Source organism: Onychostoma macrolepis, chromosome 08 (assembly GCF_012432095.1).
Source record: "Onychostoma macrolepis isolate SWU-2019 chromosome 08, ASM1243209v1, whole genome shotgun sequence".
Lineage (NCBI taxonomy): Eukaryota > Metazoa > Chordata > Actinopteri > Cypriniformes > Cyprinidae > Onychostoma > Onychostoma macrolepis.
Window position 1 is genome coordinate 18,081,914 of NC_081162.1, and position 15,471 is coordinate 18,097,384.

The following is a 15,471-nucleotide window of genomic DNA, read 5'->3' on the forward strand; positions in this document are numbered from 1 at the left end:
ATAGCATATCACTAAAGAATACTGCTACTTAGTGTAAATAGCCTCTATCGCAACCCCTATTTATTTTGATATAACTCACAAAGCCCCTGCAGTTCATTCATGAACCCCAGTTTGGGAAACCTTGAAATAATGTAATGCTTAATTCACTTTATGTTGTAAATAACAATGAATAGAATACAGGTGCATGTCAATAAATTAGAATGTCATGGAAAAGTTCATTTATTTCAGTAATTCAACTCAAATTGTGAAACTCGTGTATTAAATAAATGCACACAGACTGAAGTAGTTTAAGTCTTTGGTTCTTTTAATTGTGATGATTTTGGCTCACATTTAACAAAAACCCACTAATTCACTATCTCAACAAATTAGAATACTTCATAAGATCAATAAAAAAAAAAACATTTTTAGTGAATTGTTGGCCTTCTGGAAAGTATGTTCATCATGTTTTTCTTCTGGTTATTTAACTATGCATCTAATGAATAAGTCTCGCACATTCACAGAAAAATGAGCTTACTTCAGTGTTGCAAAATAAGGGGGATATAGATTCTTTGATTATAAGTTCTATTTGCTTTTGGCAGGATGCACAGGTCCTGTCCGGTGTAGGCGGGGTGTTACAAAAAAATGTAAGAAATATCACACGAGCATGCATGTGAATCGGCTGTAGTCGCGAGGCCACAGGTAATCCTAACCATGCTGATACTGAAAATGATTTTACAGGCTACAACAATTAAATATTGAGTGATTTACATATTATACTGCCACTGTTACTTTGTCTATTTTGCTCCGCTAACGTAAATAGAACAAAGCCACAACAGAATGAAGGGTTTCGCCATGCACACTAGTGGTGTTTAGTTCCTGAATAACTCAGTGTTTCTGAACGAATCGGTCGAATGAATGATTCAGTGACTCGCCCATAAAAAGTCACTTGTTTCAATCCTGAATGATGCATTGTTTTGAACGAATCAGTTGAATGAATAATTCATTGAATGATTTTCTCATGAAGTCACTTACTCGTAAGTCTGGACCTACGATGTAACCGGCAGAAAAATACCCACAAGTAATGAACAGATTGTCTGGAACACACAAACATAGAATTGCCAAGTCATATAAACAATGAAAACTCCCAGTGCTGCTGGATTCTATCAACACTCTTGAAACGCTGCTCAGCCAATCATATTTGAGAATTAGAACATCCAACTGAATAATAATACATATACTATATTGTTTAAGTTTGAGTCTCGAAAATGGGAAACCTCATGGTGTTCAATTTGGAACAACAAATAACTTGTTTTTAAAGAGGCTTGTTGGTCTGCAAAGTACATAATAATACTACTGACTTATATTCCAGCCAGAGGGCAGCTGGCCAACCACAATTCTGTAAGGACAGGATATTGGGTCAGACACTTCAACTCGCATCCAGTTTGCAGGAGAAAACAGAGCTCTCTGTGATGCTAAAACGAACCACATGAACCAAACTCACTCTTTGACTTTAGAAAAGGGCATGACAATAGACAAAGAGCAAACCTCAGACAAGAATGTCATTTTGACTAACCTAAATGATAGTGTGGACAGCTTTAGTCACTGCATCAGATTTGGCTAAATGCTGATGTTGTTTATGCATTGCTGTCATTAATGACTTTGGCCCTGCTTGTTTACAAATCATCTGTCATGGCACATCAGCCTCTGCTACGATCATGGCAGTTGAGGTCTGTCTGAAATGAATCATGGGTGACACCAAAAAAGCAGCACTGTAAGTCAGAACAGCAGCTGATGCTTGACGAATTCGAATCCAGTTCCAACAGGTTCAAGCAAGGCCTCCATCCCAGCTGGGGGCTGGAAACCTCACTCTTGCACATTCTTTGGTCATCCACAATGATTCGTGATCTATCCTTATTCTGACAATAATCACATGCTCTCTGCCAGTAACCTTTTCTCTCTCTCTCTAATTGCCTTCTCTTAAAGGTTTTTCATGACTTTTGAAGGAGAGTGTGTGGTGAAACTGCAAAGTCACTCTCAAGGACCCATCAAATGCCCACATATTCCCCCAGCCAAGACAAAAAGCCTTTAGAAATGATTTTTGAAGGAGATGATATAAGCAAACTTGTAAAACCCATATTATGGTGGATGTTTCATTAGGCTATTTGTTTGCATACTTAAAGCCCAGTTCCAGTGGCATAATGGACAAGGATTGTGGGTTTGAGTCTCACCTGGTTGATGAGCAATACTTACCATTCCAACAATATTCATGCAGTGCAGTCTGTCAAACTTCCTGTACCCATGAGTCATCTACTAATTGTATAACTGTACACCATAATGAATTTCAGATGTAGTATCTTCGGTATTTAATCTATAATTCATACGTTCACTCTATAAAAATCTTGATTATCATCTGTTTTTTTTTGTTTTTTTTCAATGAGTAACGCATTTGTCTCGTGCAACATTTGTTAGCTGACGTCAACTATTCTGAAGACGTTTTAAATAAAATAATGAAGTTGTTTTTTAATCTACTTCATAATAATAAAATATTCTTTGTTATATTTTATTTTACAACGAAGTGCATTGTGAGTCAACTGGGACGCTGAACTTGGCATTTCACCCAGGGCCAAATGTCGCTCCTCAAGCTTCCTGGGAGGAATTAAATAGATTTGGTTACATATCATTTTCAACCATGGGAAGAAAATAAATCATACATTTACTGGAATATCGATATGAAAACAAAGAGCGACGAACATTTAAATAAAACAACCCAATGAAAAACTGTGTTTTAAATAGAGTTCGAAATGGTCAGCATGCTGTTGTGCCACAGGAGCGCTAAATGTCAAGTTTCTGTTTATACACGAGTATGACATGCTAGTTGTAATTTGAAAAGCGCTAGAGGACAGTTTTTGGGTGAAGTCCAGCTTGAAAGAAGAATATGATAGACGATGACATCCTCTCCATCCCTCCATCCAAATCCGCAAAACGTGGAAGATGTTCTCGTTTTAAAAGACTCGCTCTCAAACATTACCATAGTAACAAATTCATAACATTTGTTCCACCAAAGATAGGCTATTCATAAAAGTGTGCCAAACAACTCTGGTCCCCTCAAAATAGCATTTTTGCTAAAACTGTATTTGTATAAAATGAAAATCAGAATGTGCAAGACATTGAATGTTCCAAGACATTTGCTATGGTAATCACAGTTTCTCCCAACAGTGTACCATATAGATACAATAATTGTTGTCATACAATAGTCTACATAAACCACATGAAATCCAACTTTCAGCTATACTGACTTAATGTAACAAAAATATCATTTTTACATGAGATGCAAAAGTCGTACTATATGTCCCAGTTCAAAAAGTCAAAAGCTTTATATTCGTCATCACAGTCTCCATTAAATGCTGTTGGAGAACTAAAGGACTCTTACCACACTTCTAATGAGCGGTCTATAAAAGTATATAAAGTAAAGGATTTGGCAGCTTGTGTGTGATTTGCCTGACCTCTCTGAATCCCTCCATACAGCAACCCCAGTATTCTTGGGTGGCTGTCCCCTACCTCTGCTCCCCTCACGATGTAATCTTATATCATTCACACCACTCTGCCTCCATCCAAGTACAGGCCATGGTCCAGACTCCAATTAGTGGTCACACTAACAGGCGGAGATGACGCCTGCCCCTCAAATTACCCACAGCAGCATGTTTAAAGACTGCAAGGGGGGTATTGCTGCTGGCACACCGTGGGCTGATACCCAGGAGTCAGGCAGCTCTGCTTTAATTAAAGGGCGAATTTGCATTTGTTTCTGCTGCTTGTGTTTCAGAAATTTATTTCAAATGGCAGTACCACCCAGTATTATGACCCGAGTGTATTCAGGTATGACGGCGGGATGGCATTGATGGACTATATGCAGAGCTCCAGGAGGGAAGCAGGGCTGTAATCTTCAAAAACTTCTGTGGCTCAACTTTTTTATTTGTATGATAGAATCAGTGTGCCATATAACCCCAACAAACACTGTATAGATCCTGCCCTTTTAATTCCTATGTGCAATTTTAAAAGGGTTTCTCAAATGGAAACTGCAGGGAGTTTGAGAGTTGATTAAACGGATAATTAATTAAATCCAGTGTAAATTAAAAAATGGGGATGCTCAATTAATCAGCTTTTGCATACATATTTGTTTGCATAATTCACAGTATTTTTGAGGATATAAGTTTGAATCATTCCATTAGTATTCTGCCCAAATAAAAGCTTGAAATAATTAGACACAAATATTGGTATTTAACTTATTTGACAGTACTAACAGTACTAAATGTCACTCTTTCTTTTTATAAAGCTAAAATAATAATCAATCAGTAATAATTATTCATATTAATGCGCTGTTAAATTATTAACTTAAAATCTCAGGGGTATTTCAAGCACATATGTTTTGTATAAAGGGTGCGGCTGACAAAAATGTTTATTAATTATTCATTTTTTAAATTTACAGTACAATTGTAATTTACAACAGTAATAAATCTGTCTTCCTTTTTATGATTAGAGTTAAATTAATAATAATTAATGGGCACTGTTCACAAGTTCTTTTTCTACTTTGTGAATTTCCAAAATCCACTGCAGTGCCACGAAGCTTCTTAACATGTCTCCCTCTAGTGGATAAAAATGTAACTGCCATAAACTTTAAACAAGCTACAGGTGAACTCATTCAACTCAAAGTGTCAAAGCAGTATTAGTGGCCAACTAGTTAGTTTTCTCTTGGCAGAGCACTAAACAGCTTAAAAACGGTTGTGTCAGTGAATTAAGCCATGAAGATTTCTTTGTTCTGGTCCATAGAATGTAAATGCAGAACCGATGACAACAGGAAATGCAATGACACCATCCCAAAAACTTTCAGTTTTAGAAAAATGTGACAACTCTCTTACAAGTATCACGTGTACCACTTCAAAACAGTACAGGCATAACCGCCTGAACAAGCTTTACTGCAAACATATTTGTGCTATTCCGACTTTACAGCAAGCATCTGCAAAGCTTTCAAGAATGGTCAGTATCTGTATTGTATTCAAAAGCCACTTTACAAAGTTATCACACATACTAGATGTGTTTTTCATTTCCAGTGGAATTCTCAGAAATATTTGGGAAATTTTCAGCAGAGCAACTTCCTCCTCTTGAATGTGTCGTATCATTGTTGTCCTGTTCGAACTGTCACTCCATGTGACAGACCTGAGTTCATATTTGAAAACGTCACACAAAGAACCTGTTGACAGTGTAAGAACAATGCTGAAACTCGCATCTCCGAAGGGCTGAGACAAGAACTCGTGACCACAGCACAGCAAATTTTCTTCTCTTCCTTGTTCCTGGTTAGTTACAAAAGGACACGTAGTGTTTCCTCTGCAGTGCGGCCCAGTCTTTCACAGAATGTTGAGTGTTTTCAAGTTTTTAACGCTGTTTTTAACACACCTGTCAGTTCAGTATACCATTGATCTCACGGCTGTTTGTCTCATCGTCATGTGTACTCATCAGCCCTCTGATGACCGCAAGACCTGAGGAGGCAGTAATGGATTTGTGATAGGAATATAGGAATACAAGGAAATAATGTGAATAAGTATATTTACAGATAAAAAGTTTAGAGAAATGCTAATGTTATTGCAAAATGCCAGCCAACACTGAGAAAGAAAAAGTTTTTACAAAATGTATTTTAACATGCTAACTCAGCATATTTAATATTAAACTGAGACATTTTTAAAATGGTGCTTTAGATTGAGATTTACCGTGAAGAGCATTATGCAAAAAAATCTTTTAATTCAAAATGTTTTACTTCATAATGTTAATATAAAAATAGAAAATAATATTCAGATAATATTTAAATACTTTGCTTTGGCTTTTTCCCATTATTTTATTTTGGGGGAAAAACAACAACAACAACAACGTTGTCTTTACATTATCATGCTGTCTTTATATGGTTCATATGGTCTTATATAAAAAAATATATATACCATAGTATATTTATCAAAGAACCATTAAAATAGAAATACATTTGTTTTTTTTTAATTCAGCCAAAAGAATTTCCTTCACCCGGGTAAGTATGGTTTCCTCTGGAAATCTAGTTCCCCTTTTAATGTAAAACAAAGATCAGCAGAAAGATTTTAGTGGTTTAACAACAATACATTTTCAAAGGTTTCAAAAATTTCCAGGACTCACGTCGGCGAATTGCGATGGGCCAGATGAGAAGGGTAGAGAGACAGAGAGCTGCAACGCCAGCCACACCGCCGGTGACGATCACCATGACAGTGCGGTAAAACCATTTGCAGTCAGAGTCCAGTGTGCTGTAAATAAAGCACAAAATAATGTGAGTAATCTACATAAAACATGAGACAATGAAGAGTTACACTTCCACAGACTGTATATAGACTACTGAATACACATAGGCCAACTGTAACACACACATTACAACAACCAGTGAATAGTTGTCCTAAAATGAGACCAGAGGATAATCATAGCCACTGTGCATTTAAGATTGTATTTGCAGACAAGCAGGGTATTTAAAGAATCTACATTCCCAGCCACTACGGTCAGGAGCCTGGAATTGAAATGGAAATTCTGGATTGTACTCACTGACAGGGATGTAAAGCCTGTATTATCATCACTCCAATTCCATTTGCCACCTTATCAGTGAAGCTCATTGCACCGTACACGAAAGCACCACTTTGCTGTTAAAAGAAATATTTTCATTAGCATTATTGAAAAGTAGCTCTGAAGTAGTTCCTTTAGGGCTCCAGACAGAAACATTTTATATATCATATTTCTAAAATGACACATTTTGCTTAAAGCCAAATCAACCTTAAAAGAATAAATGTTCAAGTCCTCTATCCATAATATTGCTTATTCCAGTGAAAAGTAATCTTGTCTGAATCAGGAGAGAAATATGCACAGATAAAGCACTGTTTATATATGTGAAAACATCCAAAACATTTAATGGTGGATTTGTATCTCGCAAGCATGCAGCTTTTCACTTCACAATAAGATGTTAACTGATGGACTTTAGTCATGTAGATTACTTGTGGATTATTGTGATGTTTTTATTAGCTGTTTGAACTCTCAAACTGACGGCACCCATTCACTGCAGTGGATCCACTGGTGAGCAAGTCATGTAATGCTAAATTTTCAGCAAACTTTCATTTTTGGGGGAACTATTCCTTTAAAAAGTGTTCATAAGAGTCATTTGTTAGCTAAAAGGGCATTGTGCTGTGCTCATTGCTGCAAAGAAACGCTGGTGAACATTGTGTTTGGTAAAGAGATAATATCTGACGAAACCACATGTGGACAAGCATAAAGTTTGCCTGACTGATTTTAGATTTTAAATTACTTGTCAGAAATGTTTTTGTCATTTTTGCAACCATTTTCATCGCAGTTTGGGAGCCCTGCATATTTTATTTTATGTCCATTTGCTCAGGAATTGAATGAGCAAATTCAATTTAAAGCCCAAATTGCTCAGAAAGAATAAACAAGATTGAATTACCAAGCTGACAACCAACCAAAATTGACTTGCATTAATTGCATCTGACGTGTGCAAAGCCCCTCAAAAATAGGTTTATAAGTTATCACTTGATATCATCACATACTCTTTGATCGCCGATGAGTTTGGCAGTCATGGACAGTGACATGACCAGAATGACAGCAGATCCAGCTCCCAGCAGCACGGCGGCTCCATAAACCCGTGTACCCATGTTTGTGTCCACCAAAACCCAAAAGGAAAACACCATTATGGGCACAAGACCTACAAAATAGACCATCTGCAAAGGCAGAAATGAAATATGAGGCATTTTGAGTCACAGTGTGTTGAAGCAGTGAGTGAAACCGTGAAAACTTACTGAAGTGCCGATCCATTTGTTAACAGGCTTCATAACCAGAGAAGAAACAAACCCACTGACATACATGACCAGGGGAATAGTTGCAATGTAGTTCTGCAAAAAAAAAAAAAAAAAAAAAAGAGAGAGAGAGGATATTATGCTCAATTTTACTTCCACTTTATTGTGCCAGTAATGCTGGCCAAATCAGCGTCACTGTACACATGTGGTATTGTAATTAAAAGTACAAATACACTAATACACTGTGTTAATATTAGTTTCTTTGTCTAAGCAATGAAAGTTAATATGCTCCATTGTTCCATTTGATCCCTTTGGCTTTCACTGCATGAACAAAAACATCTACAGTTATTTTAGTGTTATTTATAAACCGTTCTAGTGTTTATACATATTTTAAAATGACATTTTTTTTTAGATATTTAGTTTACGTTTTTATAATTTTGTTATGTGCTTTTGTCATTTTCATTAGGGTTGAGAGATTCTAGAATAAATGATGATTAGAAATGTTTCTTTTTAGGTGAACTATCCCTTTAACATTCTCATGGTTACTGGATTTTGATGATCCACCCAAAAACCTTTTTTTTTTTTTTTTTTGTATTGGTAAGTGTCATGTTTCTCACCTTTGGAAGTGATAAGGAGTTTGTCAGATACATTGGGATGTATGTTTGGGACAAATTTACAATCAGTCTTGTGCACATATATAGTATTGCAACCTGAAGTAGGAAAACAAAAATATACCTTTATTGTTATTCAACAGCATACTGTGAAATATTTCATTATTAGATGGATTTTGACTTGTTTGTAGTGTACACAGTGTTGGGTAAGTTACTTTCAAAAAGTAATTAATTACAGTTACTAATTACATCATCAATATTGTATTTAAATTACTTTACTGATTACTCTGTCTGAAAAGTAACTTAGTTACTCAATAAGTAACTTAATTATTCAAATCGCCAATTAGGCTACATCTTAAAATCCCTATAAACCTTAATAGAAATTAAACTGTTTATTCTTTCAATTTGAGTCAAACATAGAATAGTTTAGCCTTTTAGCTTTAACACAACTTTAATACTAAAACATTTTCATAAAAAATGTTAACCTTCTTTGGTTAACAAATATAAATACTCTGCAAAATATCTGAATAACAAAAAAGCTTAAAAGTTAAACAATACATTTCAGTTTGGTAAGATGTTCAGGAAAAGCCCAACTAGTAAAATCCATACAGGTTTATGTAAAAATAACACGTTAACTAATGTAGGTAAGAATAAATTACAGAAATGATCTTCTCTGCTGAATAAAGCCGTGTCAGATCGCGCTGTTCTTATGAGGTAAATTCCTCATAACAGGTCTTCTTTCAAAAATGATGAAAATTAGATGAATCTTGATTTTTATTTTTTTTTTTTTAATCTATCTAGGTGTGGGCGTTTGCGTTGGGTGAGTGACCGTGTATACACGCACGCACACAATGCATATTTTTCAATTAAAGACAGCATATGGATTTATATAGGCTGGTTTTGGTGCTTGACACCTTTTTATTGGTCATTTTGTGTTTCAAGAATAAGGTTAAGAATTATGCTATTAGTTAGCCTACTTAAATATAAAATGTTTTTGTCTATTTAACAGCATTACAATAGTGAAAGACACGTCTCTTGCGCGGCGGTATGTTGGACTCATGAAAAATAATCACTTTGTTTGTATTCACCAAAACTGATTTACTGAAGTCAAAACACGGACGGAATTCGCGATAGTGCGAGTAGAGCTTTGCATGGGCCTCAAATTTAGGCCCTGGCCCGGCCCGTGTCCGACAGCTTATCAGAATTACCGACCCGAGCCCGTCTTTTTTCCCCCTTTCTCCCAAAACAGCTTATACTACTGTTTCAGCTATTAAAATAGTTCAGTTTTGTATGTAATGGCAAAATTATTATATTTCGTTTCATTTTTTTTTTTTTTTTTTTTTTTTTAATTAAGTTAGTTTAGAAAAACTTTTGGAGTATTTTTGTTCGTTAAATATAAGTTTTATATAATATATAACGACCAAGCGGCCAGCGGCAGACAGTGAGCTGATCCTAGCCTATGTTTGATCAATTTAGCCTTCTCAAATCATCACAACTTGCCTAAAATAAAATCTATAGATATACTAAAACAGTTCAAGCATATAACAAGGTTTAAACGTTAAACCTGCGCTAATGTGCTAACCTATCCAAATTTGTGCAGAGTGGAAGCTAAAGCGCGCTCTGCAGGACATGGAGGCACCAGGGCAATCACTTGCATTTTTATTTTTTTCAGTGGAAACAACTTAAAATAGCCTATGCCGTCATTTTTTTTCTGATAAAGGTAAGAGTAATACATCATTCGGAACTGTAAAGGGTCTACTTTTATTTGTGTGCGCTCACAATATCAACAAAACGTTGTGCTTTTATTAAACAAAGAAAACATACATGATGCGCTTTCTGCCGTCTTGTCTTGAACAGGAGGGCTTCACAAAAACGAACCGAAGCTGAGCGAATACCTCACAGACATGATATATATATATATAGAAAGCTTTAAATTATCACGTAACGAAAAAAAAATAAAAATCGAAAACAAAAACTCTTATTATAATCTTAATCATAATCAATAAAGATGCATTTCTCTCTAAAGGCGAATAAGGAGACGGCGAGTCAGGATCAGCAACTTCATCCTTGCGACAGGGACTCAGAAAACATTAGTTTGTTAGTAAATAATTCAAATAGGTTCTTACTATTTCCCGCGGACACATTCACGGTCATGTTTGCTGGGGCTTTGCTGTAAGATTTAGCCTAATTGTGTGCATTTGAACGCAGAACTTGCTCTCGCTGCTGCTGCGGGACACTAAACACCATCGAGCCGCTCTCAGTCGCGGCAGCACGGTTTCGGCTAATACGGGACGGTTGGCAACCCTACTTATATGTATCTGAGTATTTAAGGTTTCTCTGTGAATCAGGAAAATCTGAAAGTAAATGAACCGGTGCGCGGAGGGTTAAAGCCGCTGCATTCAGTTTTATCTTTAGATGGTAAATTTAGATTTCAAATTCAATATTGATTTTAGAACTGTTGAAATTATTTAGTGTATGTAACGCAAGTACTTTATAAGTAACTGTAATTAAATTACCTAAAAATTAACAGTAATCCCTTACTTTACTTTTTCAGTGGATAAGTAATTTAATTACAGTAACACAGTTACACCCAACACTGAGTGTACATAATAAAGCTTTAGGTGTGTCTGTGTGTGTGTTGTTCAGATCTCCATGAGATCACCTGATAGAAGGCAGGCTCAACGAGCCAGTGTTTCCACAGGAGTAGGGGTCCGGAGATCTGGGAAGAGCCAGTCTCTTCACTCTCCTGAGGCTGGACTCCTTCCTCCTTAGTGCCCAGGTGAAAGATGATGGAGGTAACAATACCGATGGCCCATATTATGAGTGACAGATACTGTCACAACAAAGATAAAGCAGATATTAAATTAAATAGTAGATGATATTTTGAAGAATGTTGGTAACCATACAGTTTCCGTTCCTATTGATTTCCATTCTATTTTTTATTTTTTTTGGCCATATAATGGAAATTAATGGGAACACTGGTTACCAAAATTCTTCAAAATATCTTCTTTTATTCCTTTCAGAATATATATCTCCTTTTATTATATTCCACAAAAGGAAAAAAGTCAAAGTTTAGAAACAGCAGAATTTTTATTTTGGGGAGGGCAATCCCTTTAACTCTGATTGTAAATGTTTTCAGCTTGATAGACATCATAAGTACTAAATCTTTCGATTTGATCTCTAAATTGGGTATATATTTGCATTTACTCACTCTGAATGTGGGAACATCAACCCAGCCCAGACTCTGGTCTTCTGTATGTTGGGATTGGAAGTGGAACAAGAGCCATGCTACAGCATATACCGCAATGTTTGCCACCACTGTGAAGGCATACCTGTTCAGGAAAGCAAACAATTTTATGTATATAAATAACAATGTTAAATAAGGCCACAAAATGACTTCCATGAAAGCCAAAGATTAATTTAGAGTCACAATGAAATGTATGTTAGTGGTGATTCTTCCGTATTCTGACATTGAAGTGTAGCAGATTATTGAAAAACAAAAATGTAGGCAGGAACTTGGTTATAACTGTCGGTTGTTGGAGGCAGAATATAAGAAAGGGGTGGGATTAAATGATTAGACAAGTCTGACATTCGTCACCAGAAAGAAACTGTCGTTTTCAACAGAAGTTCAATTTACAACATTTTGATAAAAAAAATTACCAGATCAATTAGTTTTTTTTATTTTGTTTTTTAAACACGCATGGACAAATTGTTCAAAATAAGATAACATGCATTTAAAAAAAAATTGCTTTAAAATGAGAAAACCTTTTTATAGTTTTATTTCTACGACAAAATGTGTCTAATAAGTTTGGCAACATGTGTGTCTTTGCAACATTATTGCTCTACATTGGTTATGTGACTTGAGGAGGTAGTGATACTGTACCTGTATGATGTTAGTTCCACTTTGGCGTGCTCACATGTGACCAGTTCAGGAATGAGCGACAGGTGGGATATCTGGGTAGCAGCCCAGCCGAATTGGAAGATAATGATGAATGGGATGGCGTAAATCATTCCTGTGGTCTGTGGGGTTTTCTCATCACATCCAATGCAGGGGTTGAATATGAAGGGAAAGGAGGCAAACACGCTTATTGTTCCTGGGAGGAAATGGACAGTAAACTGAACAGTTAGTGCCGTGTAATGATGACAGTCAGGAAGTGACATAATTTGGACCTTTTCTGCAGCATGACGCAATTAATTTAGCCAATTTTGGCACAATTTGTGTTGGCTGCATTTGTAGTCCCTGTTACCCAAGTTATTATGAGAAAAACAAAGATACAAAAATATACCCTGTTAAAAAAAAACAATAGAAGCCCAATAGAAACCATCACAGAAATTTCAGTGGTTTCCATTAAAATACTATTATAAACCATTAGCTTTTTCCAGTAAAACCATTACAAAATTCCTTTTTGTAGTGTTTTGGGCATTTTTCCAATAGGATTTAACATCCCACCAATAGAATTCATCACATATCAGTAGACACCATTATATTTTCCATTAAAACTAATACAATTCCCATAAAAACCATTACATTTTCTATTGTGTTTTGGGCAGGGTTCTATTGTTTTTTTTCAGCAGGGTATTATTGAATAAATATTTCAAGTGGTGGTAAGTGTTTATAACTATTTTATAACTACTAGCAGCCTTTGTTCCATACTAGTGGTGCTGCTACTAAGTGACAGCTTAAGGCTAAATTTACAAACCTGTTTCCCATTCTTACATTTTTATCATTTTTTTACAGTTTTGTCAGCTTAAAATATTTGCCTACTTATGTAAAACGCCAAAACACACAAATGACAAATAACACCACGTACAAAATGTATAGAAAACAGAATTTAGTTCGAGTTTCTGAAATTTACGATCAATTCATTGGCCACTTGTTGGAGGAAACACTTCCGTTTTTAAGTTTCAAAGCTTTATTTTGTAGCCTATTCGTGGAAAGTGCATCTGACAGTTCCCTGACTACAGCTGACAAGCTTCCGTCTAATTTCCCCGTTTGCTTTGAATATGAATCACCCGTCTGCACGTCTGATTTTTAACGGGGTTTAGGCGGAATACCCTCCTACAGATTACTGTAAAGCACGGCAACTTGCTTTTATTTTATTTTATAAAAGCAGGCTAATGAATTTATCCTATGGAAGCAAATATTCAAGAAAAAAAATCAGAGCACGCGATCGAAACAATCCATTTATTTAAGTTACAAAAACAGCTACAAGTTTGAATTCACACAGTCTCTTACCCACTAAATGCCAGGTCTTTCTTTTCCCATACTTTCCGCATCCTGACGTCCGATCGGATTCGTAACCGACGAGCGGCGTGCAGATGCCGTCCGCGATCTGACCGACCAGCAGCAGCGCACCTGCGTTCGTGTCCTTGAAACCGAGAACCGAGTGATAATACACCAGTAAATACGTGAACCACATGGACGCGCAGAGGTCGTTGAAGAAATGTCCCACGGCGTACGTCAGGCGCCTGCACACGGGTAAAGTTACCGGCTGATCGGACATCGTGAATGAAGGAAACGGTAAAGAAAGAGCGGTTCTCTTAAGCACAGCTATAGCAATGAGTCAAACGACTGAACCCTGAATCCCGTTGAAAAGGATCCTCTAGTTCTGAAGTAAAAGTGAAATGGTTGCTGCCATTGATTGTTTGCATCCAGCAGTGCTCGTTTTCGGTTTTAATTCTCCATCTCACAGCCACGCTATCCAGGGAAAGGGGATGTTACTATGACATGATTTTAATATACAGCACATACCCTCTTTTAAAAGAGGAAAGGAAAAGATACCAATGTCAGCTTTGACTCTGTAAACGAAAACAGCACATTATCAGAACTTAAATTTAAAGGTAAGGTCTGGAAGCAACCAAAACTTAGCTACGCAAAAAAAAAGAAGTTAACATGTATATAAATGAAATAAACAAATAATTCAATCAATTTAAATATTTCGAATACATTAACCCATGGGTGTTTGCTTGAGCATTGCTAGGCGCTCTTGACGAGTCAAGTTTTGGAGAAATAAGCAATCAAACAGCACAAAATCAGTTTTTGTTCCGCATGTAACCAATAAAAGCATGAATTTAAGCTGATAAAGTAAAAACCTTTAGAACTTAAGTAATATGATTGTCATTTTACATTGGGCATCTACAACTTGAAATGTTTTCCTAGTTTGAAACATGCGATGTTGAGAGTTCCTAAAATAAAAATGCATATCTATTAACCCTGTGTGAATAGATGACTAAACCAATCGCCTGATAACTATTCTTTTTTTAAACCTCACAAGATCTGATGCACACATGACTCTGAACATACGGTCATATGACATGTGACAATACATACGACATTCATCATAAAGTAACACATTTCAAATACACCAAGTAATAAATGGGTCTAATATGAATGACCTGCAGGTAAATTAAGAGTCAGCAGCTTATGAGCTGCAATTTAATCCTAATTAAATCCTAATCACTTCTTATTAAATCTTAATTACTTTTGTTTTATACACTCACTATATGGACAAAAGTATTTGGGACACAATTCATAATAACTGAATCCGTGTGTTTCAATCAGAGCCATTGCCACAGGTAGTATATAAAATTAAGCATGTAGCAATACAGTCTGCATATACAACCATTTGTAAAAGAAAAGTGCTGTTCTGAAGAGCTTATCCGTGCTAGATATCTCACGGTCAAATGTAAGTGTATTATTGGAAAGCAGAAGTGTTTAAGAACAGCAGCTAAGAAGCATGAGACCATGTTAAGCCACAGAGTGGGGTCACTGAGTGCTGAGGCGCGTGGTGTGTAAAAGTCGCCAACGCTTTGCTAACTCCATAGCTGAAGCGTTACAAACTTCCACTGGCATTAATATCAGCACAGAAACCCTGTGGAGGAAGCTTTATGGAATGGGTTTCCATGGCGGAGCAGCTGCTTGCAAGCCTCACATCAAGTACAATAGCAAGCGTCTAGTGGTGTAAAGCACGCTGCAACTGGACACCGGAGCAGTGGAAACTAACTTTTCTGTTTGGCTGGCTGGT

At 36.3% G+C, this 15,471-nt stretch overlaps 1 protein-coding gene across 1 annotated transcript; it reads right to left on the reverse strand.

Moving 5' to 3' along the window:
• Nucleotides 1-3,091: 3,091 nt before the first annotated feature.
• Nucleotides 3,092-14,526, reverse strand: mfsd12b (major facilitator superfamily domain containing 12b). Its single transcript, XM_058784549.1, has 10 exons — nucleotides 13,683-14,526; nucleotides 12,330-12,540; nucleotides 11,658-11,778; nucleotides 11,109-11,279; nucleotides 8,453-8,545; nucleotides 7,839-7,931; nucleotides 7,590-7,760; nucleotides 6,583-6,677; nucleotides 6,169-6,293; nucleotides 3,092-5,510 (listed from the first exon to the last, which is right to left on the reverse strand). The coding sequence occupies exons 1-10, from the start codon at nucleotides 13,948-13,950 to the stop codon at nucleotides 5,431-5,433; spliced, it is 1,428 nt and encodes a 475-aa protein (XP_058640532.1). The 5' UTR covers nucleotides 13,951-14,526; the 3' UTR covers nucleotides 3,092-5,430.
• Between the last annotated feature and the right edge of the window lie 945 nt (nucleotides 14,527-15,471).

Coding starts and splice junctions, on each gene's coding strand:
- mfsd12b (XM_058784549.1), bottom strand. CDS start 13,950: ATGTCCGATCAGCCGGTAACTTTACCCGTGTGCAGGCGCCTGACGTAC. Junction 12,541..13,682: donor AAAGACCTGGCATTTAGTGG/GTAAGAGACTGT, acceptor ATTTCCTCCCAG/GAACAATAAGCGTGTTTGCC. Junction 7,932..8,452: donor ACTCCTTATCACTTCCAAAG/GTGAGAAACATG, acceptor TTTTTTTTGCAG/AACTACATTGCAACTATTCC.